The 17,179-nt window shown below is 42.8% G+C and overlaps 1 protein-coding gene across 1 annotated transcript in view; it reads right to left on the bottom strand.

Moving 5' to 3' along the window:
* Window positions 1-15,269, bottom strand: part of YWHAQ (tyrosine 3-monooxygenase/tryptophan 5-monooxygenase activation protein theta) — a 32,171-nt gene extending 16,902 nt beyond the window's left edge. Inside the window, exons 1-2 of the mRNA XM_079940277.1 lie at window positions 15,133-15,269; window positions 14,356-14,713 (exon numbers count right to left, since the gene is read on the bottom strand). Coding sequence (XP_079796403.1) covers window positions 14,356-14,649 — 294 coding nt within the window. The 5' untranslated portion in view covers window positions 14,650-14,713; window positions 15,133-15,269. The remainder of the gene's footprint in view (window positions 1-14,355; window positions 14,714-15,132) is intronic.
* Between the last annotated feature and the right edge of the window lie 1,910 nt (window positions 15,270-17,179).

Below are 17,179 nucleotides of genomic sequence, written 5' to 3'. Positions count from 1 at the left end.
TCAGCCATCAGAGCAGTAGGGTGAATGAAGGTGGAGAAGAAATCCATTTGCCCCAGTGTGTCACACAAATATGGTTATTCTGGGGCTTCCCTGGTGGCGCAGTGGTTGAGAGACCGCCTGCCGATGCAGGGGACACGGGTTCGTGCCCCGGTCTGGGAAGATTCCACATGCCGCGGAGCGGCTGGGCCCGTGAGCCATGGCCGCTGAGCCTGCGCGTCCCGAGCCTGTGCTCCGCGACGGGAGAGGCCCGCGTACCGCCCAAAAAAAAAAAAAAGGTTATTCTGTGTGTGCCACAAGACAAAAGGAGCTGAGAAGCACTGTCTCAACTGACTGACATCCACACTTATTTCTACTGTTACCATTCCTGCACCAGCAGGAAGAGCATGGAGCAACAAGATGCCTCCCAAACATCAATACTTAAAGTGGTGAGCTAAGAAGCAAAACACTAATTACTAGCAGGTATGGGGGGCGGTTAATACAGCAGGTATGGGGGGCGGTTACAGCAGGTATGGGGGGCGGTTAATACAGCAGGTATGGGGGGCGGTTAATGAAAAAGCAAACACTGCTAGTATCTACAGCACTATTCAGAGAAGATGGTACTTGGGTGTATGAACAGCGAGGCTTCCAACAGCGAGGCTGGATGGAGCAGTGTTGATAGTAACTAGTCATTAAGATCATCCAACTACTGCCTCTTCTTGTTGGTTTCTATGCTCACCAAACAACCTTCTAATGCTAATTTGGTTCCTCCAGTAAATCGGCCTTCAAGCAATAAACACGGCTAGACAATGACTGCCTGATTTGTAACTCCTGTAGTTCCCCCTCTCAGTGTGCCAGTGAAGTGGATTTGGAGGCCCTAAATCCAAGGAGACAAACCCTGGACCGTTAAGTGTACACTATGTGTTACTCATCTGGCACCCTGACAGACAGACAGACAATTCTGCCTTACCCTGATTTGAGGGACGGAAATCTGTGAAAAAGTCACCAAGTTCTTCATATCTCCAATTTCTATGTACTAAAATTTAAACAGCTCTGGAGCATTCATGAATGTGAACATGCCTTCCTGGGAGAAAGGGTGTAGACTAAGAACCACCTTGTATAAAAAGTGTTCAAACTTTGGAGATATGATTCTACAAGTAACAAAAGACCTAAAATCCAACATTGCCTGAAATACATGTCAAATTAATAAAATAAAATTAGTAGGAACTAATGTGACACGATGAACTGTCACCGTGGTCAGAGAAATTAATTTGGATTCCTCAGATCCAAAGGGATATATGTGCTACTGTAGTGTCAGTGAAAGTAAAATAAGCCAGAGTAGTCCATGCAATCAAGTGGTTAATCATTTTGTGGGCAAAAAGAAATAAGGAGCTAAAACTCAGAAGATAAACAGGCAAAGGGGAAGGGGAGGAAACAGATAAAAAGAATTCAAAGTTCTCAACAAAAAGAGAAAAAGCTCTGATCTATGTCCCTGTCCCAATTATTTCCAAACTCTTTCTCCTGGTCTATAAGATGTCTAGCCACCACCACCCATGACCCAGGCAAAATGATCACCAATGACAGTACTATTGCTATCAACATCTATTGTGGCACCGTGGTGCCTTTTAGTGGCCCTTTTGTGGGCATAGTACACCCCTCTCTCCTCTCCTAAACAATCAGCACTTAAAAACAATAAAAATGCTCTCTTGTATAAGAATGTTCGTCCCATCTTCCAACGCAGCTACAGAGCTGTTATGACTGCAGTGGTGAAGACACATAACAGAAAGAGTTTAGCCTCTGACAAATAATACGGTTTGTGCAAATTGCAATGTGTCAGTATTAAAGAAAATCATGGTCTTTGTCCCCTTACTTCACCCAAGGCAGCCGAGCCAATTCCAGATATTCTTAGAAACAAATGTAATGTCCAGTCCTTTGTGTCTGACCTGCTGTATCTCCACATTTTAGCAGCTAGATACTGAGTGGCCACAACAGCAAGATACGAATGTTATCCCTTCTGCTCAAAGTTCCCAACCCTCTGGTCAAGATATAAAGGTTCGGAAGGACAGTTTAACACATACACTGGAAACACTAATATTGATTTCCAAATTTGTCAATCTGCATTAAAACCAATTACACATAAACAACCACAATTTACCAACATTTACAAATCAATGCTACCAAAAGAACCAAGGCAAGCATCAATGTCCATACTTCCTTCCCCTTAGAGAACTTGCAATTTACTAGTCTCCAGAAACTATGTTAGCCACTGCAATTTGCAAAGTAAAACATGACAAATGATAGTAAGAAAACAAGAGTGTTCCTTAAAAGGAAAAGAAAACAAAACAAACAGAACAGGAAGTCAAATCTTAGTCTGGTCATAAGTAATCCAACTGGACAGACATCCTGATACCTAAAAGAGAATATATTCAAGTAATTAAAAATAGGTCAAAATTGCCTTGCTAGCTTAGTATATGGGTCAAGTTTTGCTATATCCTAGGAAAACTACCAAAAATAGATAATAGCAAAGATACCAGTGTACTTTCACATGAGCTTTGTCTTTTGTAAGTCTATGACAAATTGAATTAAGCCATTTCTACATTATAGAAATGACACAATTATTTGCAGACTAATTTTTCCATCTGTGGCTAACCCACGCCACATACGTTTACTTCTGCAGCTGAATTATATACAACCCTGTAGTTAAGCCTTTCGTCTACCAGACCTATTACAGAGCATAAAGAGAAGAAAATTTAAAAAGAAGAAAAAAAATTCATCGCATTTGCACCTAAACTTACATGGGTTATTGATTATATTCAACTGAACTACTGGGTACAGCACAAAAAATAACCTTGAAAAATAAAGCAGTGCTTAAGAGTATACAGAAGAAAAAATACAGACGAAGTCCTTATTCCTACGTACCCTTACAGCTTACCAATATTGATCTGCCTTAGAGGCAGCCACAAGAGGAACTCAGGACACTGGTACACTCCAGACAATACAGAATTGGGTCTCATTACTAGACGGTGGAAAACAAAACATTATATTAATACAACCACCCATGCTTACACAGGGGAAAGAATAAGAGCAAAGCTAAGAAAGTACAGAATACAGGAGAGAACCATATAATTCCATGTGGCTGGAACACAGAGGGATGAGTAGTGAGAAAGGAAGCTAAAGGGAAAGGCTTGAAGGTCTCCTAAGCCCTGTTAAGGAGCCTGGACTCCATCTAACAGGGTAATGGTTTCAAATTTTTTTGAAGTGTTTATTTTCTCTCCCCCCTGCCCTAAGTCTTTTTTAAGCAATACCAGTAAACAGTAAAAGAGATAAAAGGGAGCTGCTCTAGTTGAAGAGCATAGACTTATAAAGCCTTGACTCTCCCCAACTTACACACGAGAGAACCCAGAGAAAGATGAGATGATCTCAGAAGAACAGGGTCTATAAAGGAAGGCTTTACTATGAAAGGCAGAGGGAACAGAAAGAACACTCTTCTAGAAGAACTGAATTTGAGGTCACAGCTAACTGGCTATGTAACTAAGTAAATCAATATGGCTCAGTTTCCTTGCAGGTAAACACATGTCTCATCCACCCATAACTGCACATAGGAGAGCAGAAGGAAACAGATCTGAAAGTATTAATAGGCTGTAATTTGTAACTGACTATAATAACAAGTGTAGTGGCACCTAAATTCTATCTGGTAGGATAGGTGTGATTTCAACATATAGAAATGGGAGAAGGAAGGGCTTCCAACCAAGAAAAGCAGTGAGTAGAGGGACAGAAACAAAATATGGAGGGCTTTGGGTGAACAATTTGGCTAGAGCATGAAGAATGGAGCAATCACAAGTTTCCCTTAAGTGAGCTTTTATGCTAAACCACTTGTTATTTTCCCCATAAGTTGAGAATTTCAGATCAAGCATACGTGAATATTTCAACAAATGGTGCTGGGACAACTTGAGTAGCCACACGAAAAGAATGATGGTTGGGCCCCACTTCACACCACATGCAAAAATTAACTCCAAATGGACCGAAAGTCTGAATGTAAGCCCTAAAATGGTAAAACTCTTAGATAAGAGCACAGGTATAAATCTTTACGACCTTGGATTAGGTAATGGTTTCCTAAATATTACAACAAAAGCACAAGCAGCCTAAGAAAAAAAAATAAGTCATATTTCATCAAAATTAACAAATTTTGTCATTGAGCCGGGCCAATGCACTGTCCCCTACCTCCTTCCCTAATCTTTTTTTTTTGTGGTATGCGGGCCTCTCACCGTTGTGGCCTCTCCCATTGCAGAGCACAGGCTCCGGACGCGCAGGCTCAGCGGCCACGGTTCATGGGCCCAGCCGCTCCACGGCTTGTGGGATCTTCCCGGACCGGGGCACGAACCCGTGTCCCCTGCATCGGCAGGCAGACTCTCAACCACTGCACCACCGGGGAAGCCCCCTAATCTTTTGAAGTTGCTACTCTCTTGATCCTTTCTCTAATTATATGGTTCTCAAGTTTTTTTCTACTCCAAGTATCTTGGTAGATGTGGGAAAGGTCAGGAGGAAATAAAAATTTCCAGAGGACCATTGGTAGTTTGATAAAGACTCCCATCTCAATTTGTTCAGGAACATAAAATCACCTCAATATATACCATTCCTCATTTCAAATGTCAGTCCCTCGATTTTTAAATATTGCATTTTTTCAAATATATTAAAAGCTAAATTACATAAAAATTAACTTACATATAGCATAACTATATTAAAGGGATAGTCAATCCTTCCAAACTCTTTTTTAAGTTTCTTACATCCTTAAGAATCAAATACCTGGTCTCTGCAATCAGTCCCCAAATAATCTAGAGTATTTCCTGATTAAAGGATGTGTAAACCCTTACTATAACCTTTCTAACCTCTTTACTAGTCCATCAGAATCCTGAGAGAGCAACACAATCACTGAAGGTCTAAAAGTATATTGCCAAATACTTGGAAATAGTACCAGGCTGAAAGATTAGAACACCTAATATGTATTGATATATGTTTAGTTGCAGGTATCTAATACTATAGTTTTTAAAAGAGCAAAACCTTTCTGAGCTGTGCTCAAGTCATGTCTGGTGGAATGAGCAAAATAAGGAAAATGGGAGTACTAAATATTCTAGACGAGTAACAGTAGAAAGTCTGATCCAAAAATCAGTATCATTATGGTTTTAAAGCAGTTTTATGTACTTTCCCACTTATTTCCCACAGTCACCCTGGCACTTACAAAGAGCAATCTAAGACTGTCCTTTAAGAATAAAGCATTTAGGGCTTCCCTGGTGGCGCAGTGGTTAAGAATCCGCCTGCCAATGCAGGGGACATGGGTTCGAGCCCTGGTCCGGAAGATCCCACATGCCGCGGAGCAGCTAAGCCCTTGCGCCACAACTACTGAGCCTGCGCTCTGGAGCCCGTGCTCCGCCAACAAGAGAAGCCACCGCAATGAGAAGCCCGCACACTGCAACAAAGAGTAGCCCCTGCTCACCGCAACTAGAGAAAGCCCGCGTGCAGCAACGAAGACCCAGCACAGTCAAAAATAAAGAAAGAAAGATAATAAAATATAAAAAAAAGAATAAAGCATTTAGATTAAATTTACAGAAGTCCTTACAGTCATGGTCTCACCACGTGCACCACTGTTTCTCCATTTCTCTAAGTAAAGCCTGCAGCAAACATACACAAGAATGGTCAAAGGCAGGCAGTAAACTGAGAATACTTTACAACATGTTTTCCGCACCACACCACGCCATATCCATTCGAAGCAAAAGGCCCAGCTGACAAAGAAATCATGGAATACCGTTCAGCTGGATAGAAAAAATGTAAATGGATAGTCAAGATCTTCGTGAAAGACGAGTTTCACTGAAACGCTTCAACCAATGCTGGCTAACAACTAACCTGACTTCCTGTCTTCAAGAGCTAACTTTCGAACCTAAATGCAACCAGATCCAAAAGCCCATTATCTGCATATTTCATTCATGCCACCTCTGCTTTTGGGTTGGGTACTGGGGAGTGAGACATCATATTAAACCTTACTTTACCATTCTCAACATAAGGAAGCAGAAGCCATTCCAACATACTAGTTCTCAAGTTAGTTGTTCAGGAATGAACAGGGACTCTTTCTTACCCAATATCTAAAATAAACTTTTCTTTATTATCAAGTCTGTGATTTTTTCTGGTCTCCAAAACTATATTCCTCGAATAATTTGGGGGGGGGGGTAAAGGGAGTGACTGGGCAATGGGAAGGGAGGGGAAGGTTTTACAAATTTCATTATCACCACACGATGACCACTACTCAGAAACTGCTCAATCACACAGAATGCCCCTAGAACAGCAATTTTCGAAATGTGTTCAGAGAACTTCTAACCCTCCCCCCAACTTTTTGGATGGGGAAGGGCACAAACTCAAACCATTTTCATAATACGTATTAAGGTACTATTTGCTTTTTCATTGCCATTCTCTCATGAGTGGAGTTTTCCAAAAGCTAAGAGACATGATACTACAACAGATTATGAAGCAATGCCACTTTTCTCATTCAATTTTTTTATTTAAAAAAATGTTAGGGCTTCCCTGGTGGCACAGCGGTTGAGGGTCCGCCTGCCGATGCAGGGGATACGGGTTCATGCCCCGGTCAGGGAAGATCCCACAAGCCGCGGAGCGGCTGGGCCCGTGAGCCATGGCTGCTGAGCCTGCGCATCCGGAGCCTGTGCTCCGCAACGGGAGAGGCCACAACAGTGAGAGGCCCGTGTACCGCAAAAAAAAAAAAAAAAAAAAAAAAGTTATTATACTTACACGAAGTATCCAGAGTTGTCAATTTCAGAGACAGAAAGCAAAACGGTGGTTTCTGAGATGGGAGAATGGGGAGTTAGTGTTTGATGGGTACAGAGTTTCAGTTGGGGAAGATGAAAAATATCTGGAAAGGTGGTGACGATCGCACAACAGTGGGAATGTACTTAATGCCATAGAACTGCATGCTTAAAATGGTAAATTTTACATCATGTGTATTTTACTACAATTGAAAAAAAACACAGGTAATGTTAATTTCTAATGGACTTATTATTCTAAAATGGATTATAAAACCCGCAGTTTAAATTTCTAATAATGTAAATATCTACAGATACAATCTACACAACCAAAACCTTTTAGGTTCCACAGTATTTTCAAGTGTGTGCAAAGGGATCCTAAGCCCAAGAAGCTTGAGAACCACTGCCCCAGAGTACAGTCAGTTCTGTAAGTCTTCCACAGCATTCTTTACCCCCATTAATCTAGTTAGCATCCACCACCAAACGCAAACAAAAGCTATGGTGCCAAGTCCATCAGGGCCATCTCCTAGGTGGATAGGAGACATGTTCTCATATCTTGAGGTCAACAAGACATGGGTTTCACTACTTTTTTTTTTTTTGCTACAGGTATTAAAGGCATTCAACCATAGCGTGTAGAATATTATACCCCTAATATACAGCAACCAACAATTACAGTGAGCACCCATATACCCACCACCCAGATCCTACCATTAACCTTTTACCAAACTGCTTTATCAAATATCCATCCACTTCTACTAGTTTTTGTGTAAACTGAGACATCAGTACAGGAATATCACTAACTAGAGTTTATTTTCTTTTGAAGCAAAAATTTACATACAATGAAATGAACAAATGTTAAGCGCATATTTGCTGAGTTTCCACAAATGCATATACATGTGTAACGCAAATCCATATCAACACAAAGAATATTACAATCACCCCAGAAAGTTCTCTCCTGTCCCTTTCAGTCAGTCCCTGCCTCCATCCCCAGAGGTCACCACTCTTCTGATTTTTCACCCACAGACTACTTTCTGCTTGTTCTAGAATTTCATATAAATAGAATGACATTATGTCCTATTTTGTGCAAAGCTTCTTTCACTTAGTGTGTATTTGAAATTCATTTACATTATAGTATGCGTCAGTAGTCCCTTCCTTTTTACGGATGAATAGTATCCCACTGTATGAATATACCTGTTTATCCTTTTTCCTACTAATGGATTGTTTTCAGTTTTCTGCTCTTAGAACAAAGCTGCTATGGTCATTCTTGTACAGGTCTTTCCTCTTGTGTAAGTATGTAAGAGTGGAAAATTTCTAGGGGTAAAAACCCTTTAATTATGGAAAACTGCAAACATATACAAGAGAAGAGAGAATAGTATAATGAATTCCCATTAAAGCCAGTTGCAACTATATTAATTCACAGACACACTTGTTTCATCTATAACCCTCACCCATTATTTTGAAGTGCTAGGTATCATCATCATTTTGTCTTTAAACACTTCAATATGCAAACAATGTTTTTGAATCTGGTCAAATTATTTATCATGAGATATTTCAGGAACCTTCATTGTTGATTTATCCATGGATTAAGAGTTTAATTAAAGTAGAAATGGATGAACTATAGTTGTTTTTCTTTTCTCATCTTTTCAAATGATGCCTCTCTACCATCCCTCCTTGATACCTAGAAAATCAATGGTACAAAGATATTTTCCGTTGTTACTCTGAAAGAACTAGTGCTAAATACAAAAATGGTATTGATAAATATCAAAAAGGAATAAATAAACATCAATATGATCAAGCAGATTTCCCAACTGTCAAGCACCTTGAATTAACTAATCCCATGCTATGCTATCATTTTATAAGTGAAACTGTATATGAGACTCAAAAAAAAAAAAAAAAAAGTCTGGTAACCAGCCCTTTATGAGAACAAAGGTAGTCCTCATTACATCCAAAACTGAACAAGGAGGTAAAATTTCAACCATTCTAGTCACTAGATTTTTGTTAACCTCGAACAACTGTCTGTGCTGGAGAGGGTAAGGGGAAATGGCCTTTCTCAACAACAGCTGATGACAGTATAAACACATAAAATCTTTTCAGAGGGCTATCTGGGGAAAAAAAAAAATGCGTATCTTCTGATTGGAAATTTCATTTCCCAAAACGTAACCTAAGTAAATCCTAGCATAAAGCACGCAACAAGGATGTCCTTCCCAGTGTTGTTTATAAAAGAGAAAAATTTGTTTACAACCTAGATGTTCAGTGGGCCATTAGTATAATTATGCAACATCCAAATAAACACACAGTACAGGCTGGAAAGTCTGGAACCACATATGCCAAACTATTAATGGCAGTTATGAAGGAGAGGAGAATATTTGCTGTTATCAATTTTAACTGCCTCTTCCTAAATAGATTTCACTATAATTTCAGTTGGATCGTTTTTCTCTGTGCCAAGTTTTTTTTAAAAGAAAAAGCGCAGGGCCTTGGAGGTAAACCCCGAGGTGGAACTTTGAAAATGCAGGACCCACTGAGTAAGTGCCAGAAAGGTGAACTGCAGAGTTAAATAGCATACACACAAGAGTGACAAAGAAAAAAAAATAGCTGAAGTCTAGACAAAGGGTTCTGACAAGATGCCAATATATTAATAAGAATCTAAAGGACAGGTGTGATACAATTCAATACAACTTAATACTGCTTGTTTTATTTATAACCTAACCCAGAGTTTCTCAACCTCAGTCATTACTGACATTTGGGCTGGGTAATTCTTTGTGGTGGGGGATTTTCCTATGCCTTATGTGATGCTTAGCAGCATTTAGGTTTCTACTCACAGTATATCAATAGCATCTCCCCACTCTCACCCCAGCCTTGACAACCAAAAACTATCTCCAGAACTTGCCAAATGTCCCCTGGCGGGTAAATTCACCCTGGCTGAGAACCACTGATCAAACCTTATACTTCTATGCCTGTATGTACAATATGTATGTCCATTCCATTTCACTCTTCAGAAACAACTCTTAGCTTCAAGGAGCTTACACTCTTAATGCCAAAAATCCAAAAGTCAAGTTTTAAAATTTTACTTCAATATCCTGCATATAAGGAGGGCTTCAAAATTATAGACTGAGTTTTGTCCACCACAGATCTATCCTCCCTCCCTCCTAACTTACAAACATTTATTAGACTGTATAAATTCCTCAAAACACAGTGATCTTTAGTCAGCTACTATGTTATTTAGGGCCAAATGTGTTTCATATACTTTCATCTGGAGTCACACCACCTGGGTTCAAATCCTTGCTCTACCACTCACTAGTTCTGTGATACTGACCAAGTTACTTAACTTGCTTATGCCCCCGTTTTCTCAACTTTAAAACATAAATAATACTATCAACCTAACTAATGGGAACACAGTGAGTATATCAAGTGCTTAAAACAGTACTTAGTATATAATAGTAAATGCCCATTAAATGTCAGTTATTACCTATTATTTTAACTACAAGCCTATCAAGGCAAGAACCATCATCAACAGTTTATAGATAAAGAAACAGAGGCTGAGAGAAACTTGCCTGCAGTCACAAAATTATAAGGTTATGGAGCAATGACCCCAAAACAGTCAGTCTTGATTCCAGAGCCCATAATTTTTCCATCATGTCAAAAAGATTACATTAAGACTCATTAACTATCAAAAGCAACATATTGGTCTTACTTCAAAATAACAACTAGCACTAGACATATTTTCATTAAGAGATTAATTTAGAACACAACTAAATTCAAGCACATTATGGAATTAATATTACAGGGCTTTTACACACCAGAGACAAATCTCAGTTTCTATATATTTTAAATGATTCTTACTTAAAAAAAAAAAAAATCACAACATAGACCTTAACTCCTGAAACCGTTTATACGTTATACTAAAGCAACCTACTGAAAATAGTCTAATAAAAAGACCATTAACACAGAAGGATAACATGGGGTTGCCTGAGACGGAGGTTATCTTGTACATTCTCTAAGTGTCCTGCTCTTACTCCAAGGTCATGAACTTTGTACATGATATTCGTTCCCAGGTCCCAGAAGGGCTTTGTGGACCCCTCTGATTTCTTCAATTACCCTTACCTCACACCCCAGTTCTTAATGACTCTTAAACACCTTGTTCAAGTTTTTAACCACTGCCCAGTTGTCATACAACTTACAGTATTAACCTTTCTCACTTAAACTTTGCTATTTCCAACACTGCTTACTAGGATCACCAATGACTTCCCCATCCCCTCTTCCTAAAGACATTTCACTGAAGTCGTTAGTTTTTCCACATTTCTTAAATGATTGAGGACATGTTCTTCTTCAACCTGGACTATAAAAACTACTCATTTTAGAGTTGCAAGTCAGAGCACAGGTGGAATGACTGGGACCATATAACTCTATAGTCCCGAAATATCAGAATTGGAACAGACTTAGAAATTTTAGCCCAACCTCTGGTTTCACAAATGACACTGAGAGACAGAGATAACTTGGTAATATCTTCCTCTTTAACTCCTCTTAGATTCTACGAAGAGTTTGGTCTTGGCCATTTGGGTCTTGTTAATTCCTTTTGCTCTTTAGATTACATATTTGGATTTTAACATTTTTTACTGCCTCCACAATTCAATAACCTCTCTCAGTACAGTGATTGTCAACAGGGTTGAGAGTTGTCTGCCATGTTCGTTTCGAGTAAATAGTCCAAATAATTCCACCCTGAACCTACTCTATGAAATAGAAAGATGAGGCTGAGAATCTCTGCTATTTAAAACCAAAATTTTGCCTAGCCCTCCACGTTACTCTCTTATTAGCCTTCTATAACAAGTCAGTGTCATCCACTTCCTCCACACTAAATTCTCCTTCCTGTTCACCAAAGGGGGGGAAAAAGAGAGAAAACCTAATTCTGGCACTCATGTTCAGCAACTTTAGATTTCATTCTTCTTTCCCCATTATTTGATAGACTCCTGATTAAATCACTAATTTACCAATTCTCAAATTCTTGTTCACTTGTCTATCACTTCCTTATCTATCAGTTCAGATTACAAACCGGAAATTAGCACCCAAACCATGAATTCTAGATACTGCCACCTGCACCTCATTCGAAAATCTTCAGTCTTCCCACTGTCAATCAAATGAGAAAAATTCCCTCTGACATTCTCTTATATAGTTCCTAATTCCCTCTGACATTCTCTTATATAGTTCCTATCTTCTTTTACAGGCTTTTCTCCTGCACCAGCTCTGCACATATTCTGCTCTTCTTCATACAGAAACCTTCTTCCATGAATAAGGCCCATCCTGTATACTTCTTCTGCTTGGAATATATTGACACTCCCCTCCCCTTGATCCCCCTCCCTCAATGCTCGTCCCAAAAGCCACTCCTTGTAAAGCTTTTCCTGAGGTTTCTGTTTCCTTTAAACTACATAGCATTTTATTCATAACCATCTTACGGGAATTAGATATTATTTACATTTGGGTATTTCTCATATGCACTCCTTATTATAAATTACTGGAGGACAAAATCTACCATTTTCAGCATTGCTCTTCCCCATGCTGCTTTAGCACAGTGCCTTGCACATGCTCTCAAATACAGCGGCCAACTTGACAATGGGCTTTCCTCAGGACTTTTTTCGGAGGTTGGCCGTTAAGTCACAATTAGTCTTTTAAGCCATTTCATTAATAAAAATATTTTATTTATTCCTTGGTGTCTGATGAATCAACTCTTCTATTTCACTTAGTATATATGAAGAAAACAGAACGAACAAACAAACAAAACCTGTCCCAATTTCAGGGGTTCTCTCCTACTGAAATGATCTATTTGGTCTCTATTTCAAGTCACTTATCAACTAAGCAAAGTCTCCTCTACTTATGCCATTAGAGAAACTAAAATTTATAAGAGCCACAAAATAAAACAAATATTCCCAGCTAACTTGCTAGAGAACAGGAAAAATTCTGTGGTAATTCTGAATTGCTGCAGGGTAAGTAACAAATTGCAAAACAATAATAGAACAAAGAGATTGAAATATGCTGTGAGAGTGTCCCAAAGTAAAACATGTATAGAAGAGCTTCTCGTTAACATATGGAGTTCTTATAGTCTTCCTCGATGACAGAGTGGATGTTGTCAATAACCATTACCATATGCCACTGAAGTCTACCATCACTTTCAAGTTGGCAAATTTTTTGAATACAAGCAATTCAGTTCAAAAAGCCTAAGTGTTTCCTCTATGCTAGGCAGGGAGTGGAACCTAAGACATGGATGAACATAAAATCTCGCCTACATAAAGCAAATAATCTCAAAGTTTTCTCCACCTCGTACACCTGCTCTGCACTGCTTCCTTCGCCCCTTTACCAGTTATCTCCATCAGCCATGATTTCGTTCAGATCACTTGTTATTTGTACTGGAAAAATAGGTGAAAGGAAAAAACTTTCCTGCCCCACGAATCTCAGGGGCAAGGAAGAAAAGGCTGGGAGAGCAAGAGGCATTTCCTCCTCTATTCCCTCTTGAAAAATCACCAACCTACCATGTTTGTCTTTCAAAGCCCACCTAAAACACAACGTGGAACAAACACATCAAAAATCAGTAGGCCCCTTGGAAAAGTGGCACTTAAAAGAGGCAACCGCATCGGCTATTTCATATTTTATTAGTAGAAATGACTCTTTGCAGTATTAAAACACTTCAAAACACCTCAGGATATAATGCTGGTATCGACATTTTAAAAACTTATCTTACTGATCAAAAGATCCATACGATGACAAAGCTAAAAATGCTCTCTCTCACCAATAAGCGTGAATACAGCAGTCACCCTACTCCACCCAAAGCCACCCTAGCTAAGACTGGACAGTTCAAAACCTGGAAAGCTTTCCTCGCTTACTCCACACCAGATACGAATTCATTTCAACACCTCGGGGTTCACGTGTAGCTATGTAACAGCGAAGAAATGGTATCAAGCACCGAAATTTCCCAGGACATTTTATTCCTTTGATTTAGCTGTGCCTTTTTCACATTTACCAAACTCTCCCCCTTCCCCGCTTTTAACAAGGAAAAAATCAACAGATACTCTTACTTGAAAAACGAGATACCTATTCAGATTTTCGAAGTAAATTTCCATTGCTGGATTTGGGAGGAAAATCGACTTACATACGTGATCTTTATGGAAAAGGCACCCGCCCCTTCTTTCAACGGAAGCCTGAAGCCTACGAACTGATTCAATACGTTTAAAGGGTTCCCAGATCGCCTCAGGACGCTGGAAAACGATTTTCAGCCTTCTACAAACCTACTCTCATGTTTAAACTTATCTGGTGGAGGAGCAACGCAGCACCTAGGAAAGATATACTTACCACAGGAAAAAAAAAAAAGGAAGGAGAAAAAAAAAAGAAAAAGCAGCTTCTTCATCTCAAGAACTGAAATAACGCGTTAAGGAGGGCAAGGCTAACCTCCTCAAGCCCTCTACGCGTCGGCAGGGCGTCAGGCAGGCCCCGGCCCCCACTTCGTTCCCGTTCCCGTTCCCGGGAAACTCCCCACGGAAAGCCTCACACAAAGGCGCCTCGGCGCCCGCCGCCCGGACGGTCGCGGACTCACCAGGACCGTGGTGCAGATGGACCGCAGTTCAGACTCCACTTTCTCCCGATAGTCCTTAATCAGCTGCAGCTTCTTGTCGGAGGTGTCGGTCTTCTGCTCGATGCTCGAGATGACCCTCCAGGCGGACCTGCGGCCCCCGACCACGTTCTTGTAGGCCACCGAGAGCAGGTTGCGCTCCTCGTTGGACAGCTCGGCGCCCTGCTCCGTCACGGCCTTCATGCAGGTGGCCATGTCGTCGTAGCGCTCGGCCTGCTCGGCCAGCTTGGCCTTCTGGATCAGCTCCGTCTTCTCCATGGGGCCGGGGACAGGACAGCGAGGGCGAGCACCGACCCGGATGCCGAGGAGGAGTGCGGAGGGCCTGCGGGCGGGGCGGGGTCGCGGGCAGAAGGCGGGGGCGGCGCCGTCAGACAATGCGCCCGCCGCCCCGGCAGCCCGCCCGCCCGCCGCCCCCTTTGTCTGTGTCCGCACGCGCGGCCCCGTTGAATTTCCCTCCCCCGCCCACGCTCCCCGCGGGGTGCCCGGGAGGTCCGGGGGCGCCAGCCGAGGCGGCCCGCGGCGGGGGGAGGAGGAGGAGGAGTAAGGGGAGGAGGAGGAAGGGCCGCTCCCGCGCCCGCCCGGCCCAAGATGGAAGCGGCCGTTGGCCCGCACCTTCCTTCCCGCCGGAGCCGTCCCTGAGGAGAGCGGCGTCGAGGCCAGCCGCTCCCCGGGGCTGGCCTCCCGCCGGACTCTCGGGCCCGGCCCGACACGAGGAGGGCCGGGGGCGACCCTGGCGCTCACCTTCACGTCTCCGCGGCCGCGGCGCGAGTCCCACCACTTTGATCCGCCTTTGGCTTTAGCCGAGGACCCTCCCGTCTCAGCCTACCTCCGAGCCGGGAGGCGGGCCGCAGCGCGGCGGCCCTCGCTCCCCCCGCCCAATGGCGCGCTGAGTTGTCCCCTAGAGTCCCGCCTTTCTCCCCGCCCCTAGCCAATGAGGACTGAGCGCGCGGAAGGGGGCGAAGAAGGCGGGGCGGGAGAGGAAGCGGAGGCTAGGAGGGTGGGTCGGCTTGGGCAAGTTCGGTTGGCCGGCAGGCTGCGGCTTCGGCCACGGGGTTTCCTCCAATTAGATCCAGGGTACAAGGACGTCACTGTTGCCATGGCGATGCTGTTACCAACTCCCCTCAACCTCCCCGCCACCCCCGGCACTCGTGGGCGCGGCACGGGAGCAGGAGGCTCGCATGACCTCCCCTGCGGTGGCCGGGTCTACTGCTGCAGCACCGTTGCAGATGGTGCATAACATCTTGTGGGCTAATGTAGCTGCGGCTCTCGGCTCTGGTGAGGTCCGGCCTGGGAGGGTGACACCATCGGCTGTTTTGTTGCACAAGCGCCTGCCTTTCCTCCACCTTCCTATAAGTGACAAAGGTTTGGAGCTCAATACACTGAACTCAGCCTTTAATGACGTTGCGATGGGGACCGCGAATTAGAAATAATCCCATCCCCATTAAAGAGGAATTAGTTGCTGGAGAAAGTGGCATAAGCATGCATTTTACAAGATAAATTCGGTTTCAGACGGGCACCTAAAACCTGAAATTCCCTTGGAAAATACCCAAAAAAGTCCAGGCAGGTGTCTCTGGCAATGCCAGATATTATGATTTTCTTTAAAATGGGAAATGACCTTAAGGATAATTTCGAGAAAAACACCCATTTAATCCTCCCCCCGCCCCCCGAAAAAGCAACTTTTTATATTTCTTTCCAGCCTTTCTAGGTCATGCATCTAAATACGTATTTTTTACATCATTGTCGTCTTATGCGTACACGCTATTTTTATCTTCTGGTATTATTATTTTTTAATAAATTTATTTATTTATTTTTGTCTGCGTTGGGTCTTCGTTGCTGCGCACAGGCTTCCTCTAGTTACGGCGAGCAGGGGCTATTCTTCATTGCGGTGTGCGGGCTTCTCATTGCAGTGGCTTCTCTTGTGGCAGAGCACGGGCTCTAGGCTCGTGGGCTTCAGTAGTTGTGGCACACGGACTCAGTAGTTGTGGCTCACAGACTCTAGAGCGCAGGCTCAGTAGTTGTGGCGCACGGGCCTAGTTGCTCCGTGGCATGTGGGATCTTCCCGGACCAGGGCTCCAAACCGTGTCCCCTGCATTGACAGGCGGATTCTTAACCACTGCACCACCGGGGAAGTCTCTTCTGGCATTATTTTTGAGAGGACACTTGAAAAGCTAAACTTCTCTCCCTAGATGTTGACTTCTGACTTTCTACTCATGAACATCCTTCTGAAACGGGAATGATCGCCCTAGATGCCTTTTATTGAGGGTCATGGCTAGACTTTTCCTCTCTCCTTAAACTGGGCACTCCCCTCCAGCCACTCCCTTCTTTCCTGGCACTTCCCCAGTGCCTGACTCCAAATCAGGTGGCTGTCTTGGGTGTCTGGAAAGTGGCCTTTGTGCCATATGGGCTCACACTGCCGTGATTCCAGTTCCGGCAAGTTCAAGGGAGAATAGATGGTTGAAGGCAAAGAACGCCACAGCCAAGAAACAATTTCAGATTCTAAGTGGAGCCTGGAGCAGATCTGGAGACTCTCTAGAATGGAAGATCTGAGGGCAGAGAGACGGCAGGAGAAGGTGCGGACTTTCCAGAAAGCTACACTCCCTCCCAGCTGCCCCTCCCTGTCCTGACTTGTAAAGGTTGCTTTGTGCTTTGACGGACAGGAGAGGCCTGGGCTGGAAAGGGCTTGTGTCTTAATGCAGAAATGCCTTACTATGTTCCAGCGTTCTAATGGAGGTCCCTGCTGTTATTTCTGGAATCCCTGGGGCCGGGCTGTAGACACATGAGTGTTTAT

The sequence above is a fragment of the Stenella coeruleoalba genome (genome assembly GCF_951394435.1).
Source record: "Stenella coeruleoalba genome assembly, chromosome: 13".
Classification (NCBI taxonomy): Eukaryota; Metazoa; Chordata; class Mammalia; order Artiodactyla; family Delphinidae; genus Stenella; species Stenella coeruleoalba.
Note: the sequence above shows the minus strand (reverse complement) of the source record. Positions and strands in the feature narration are given on the sequence as shown.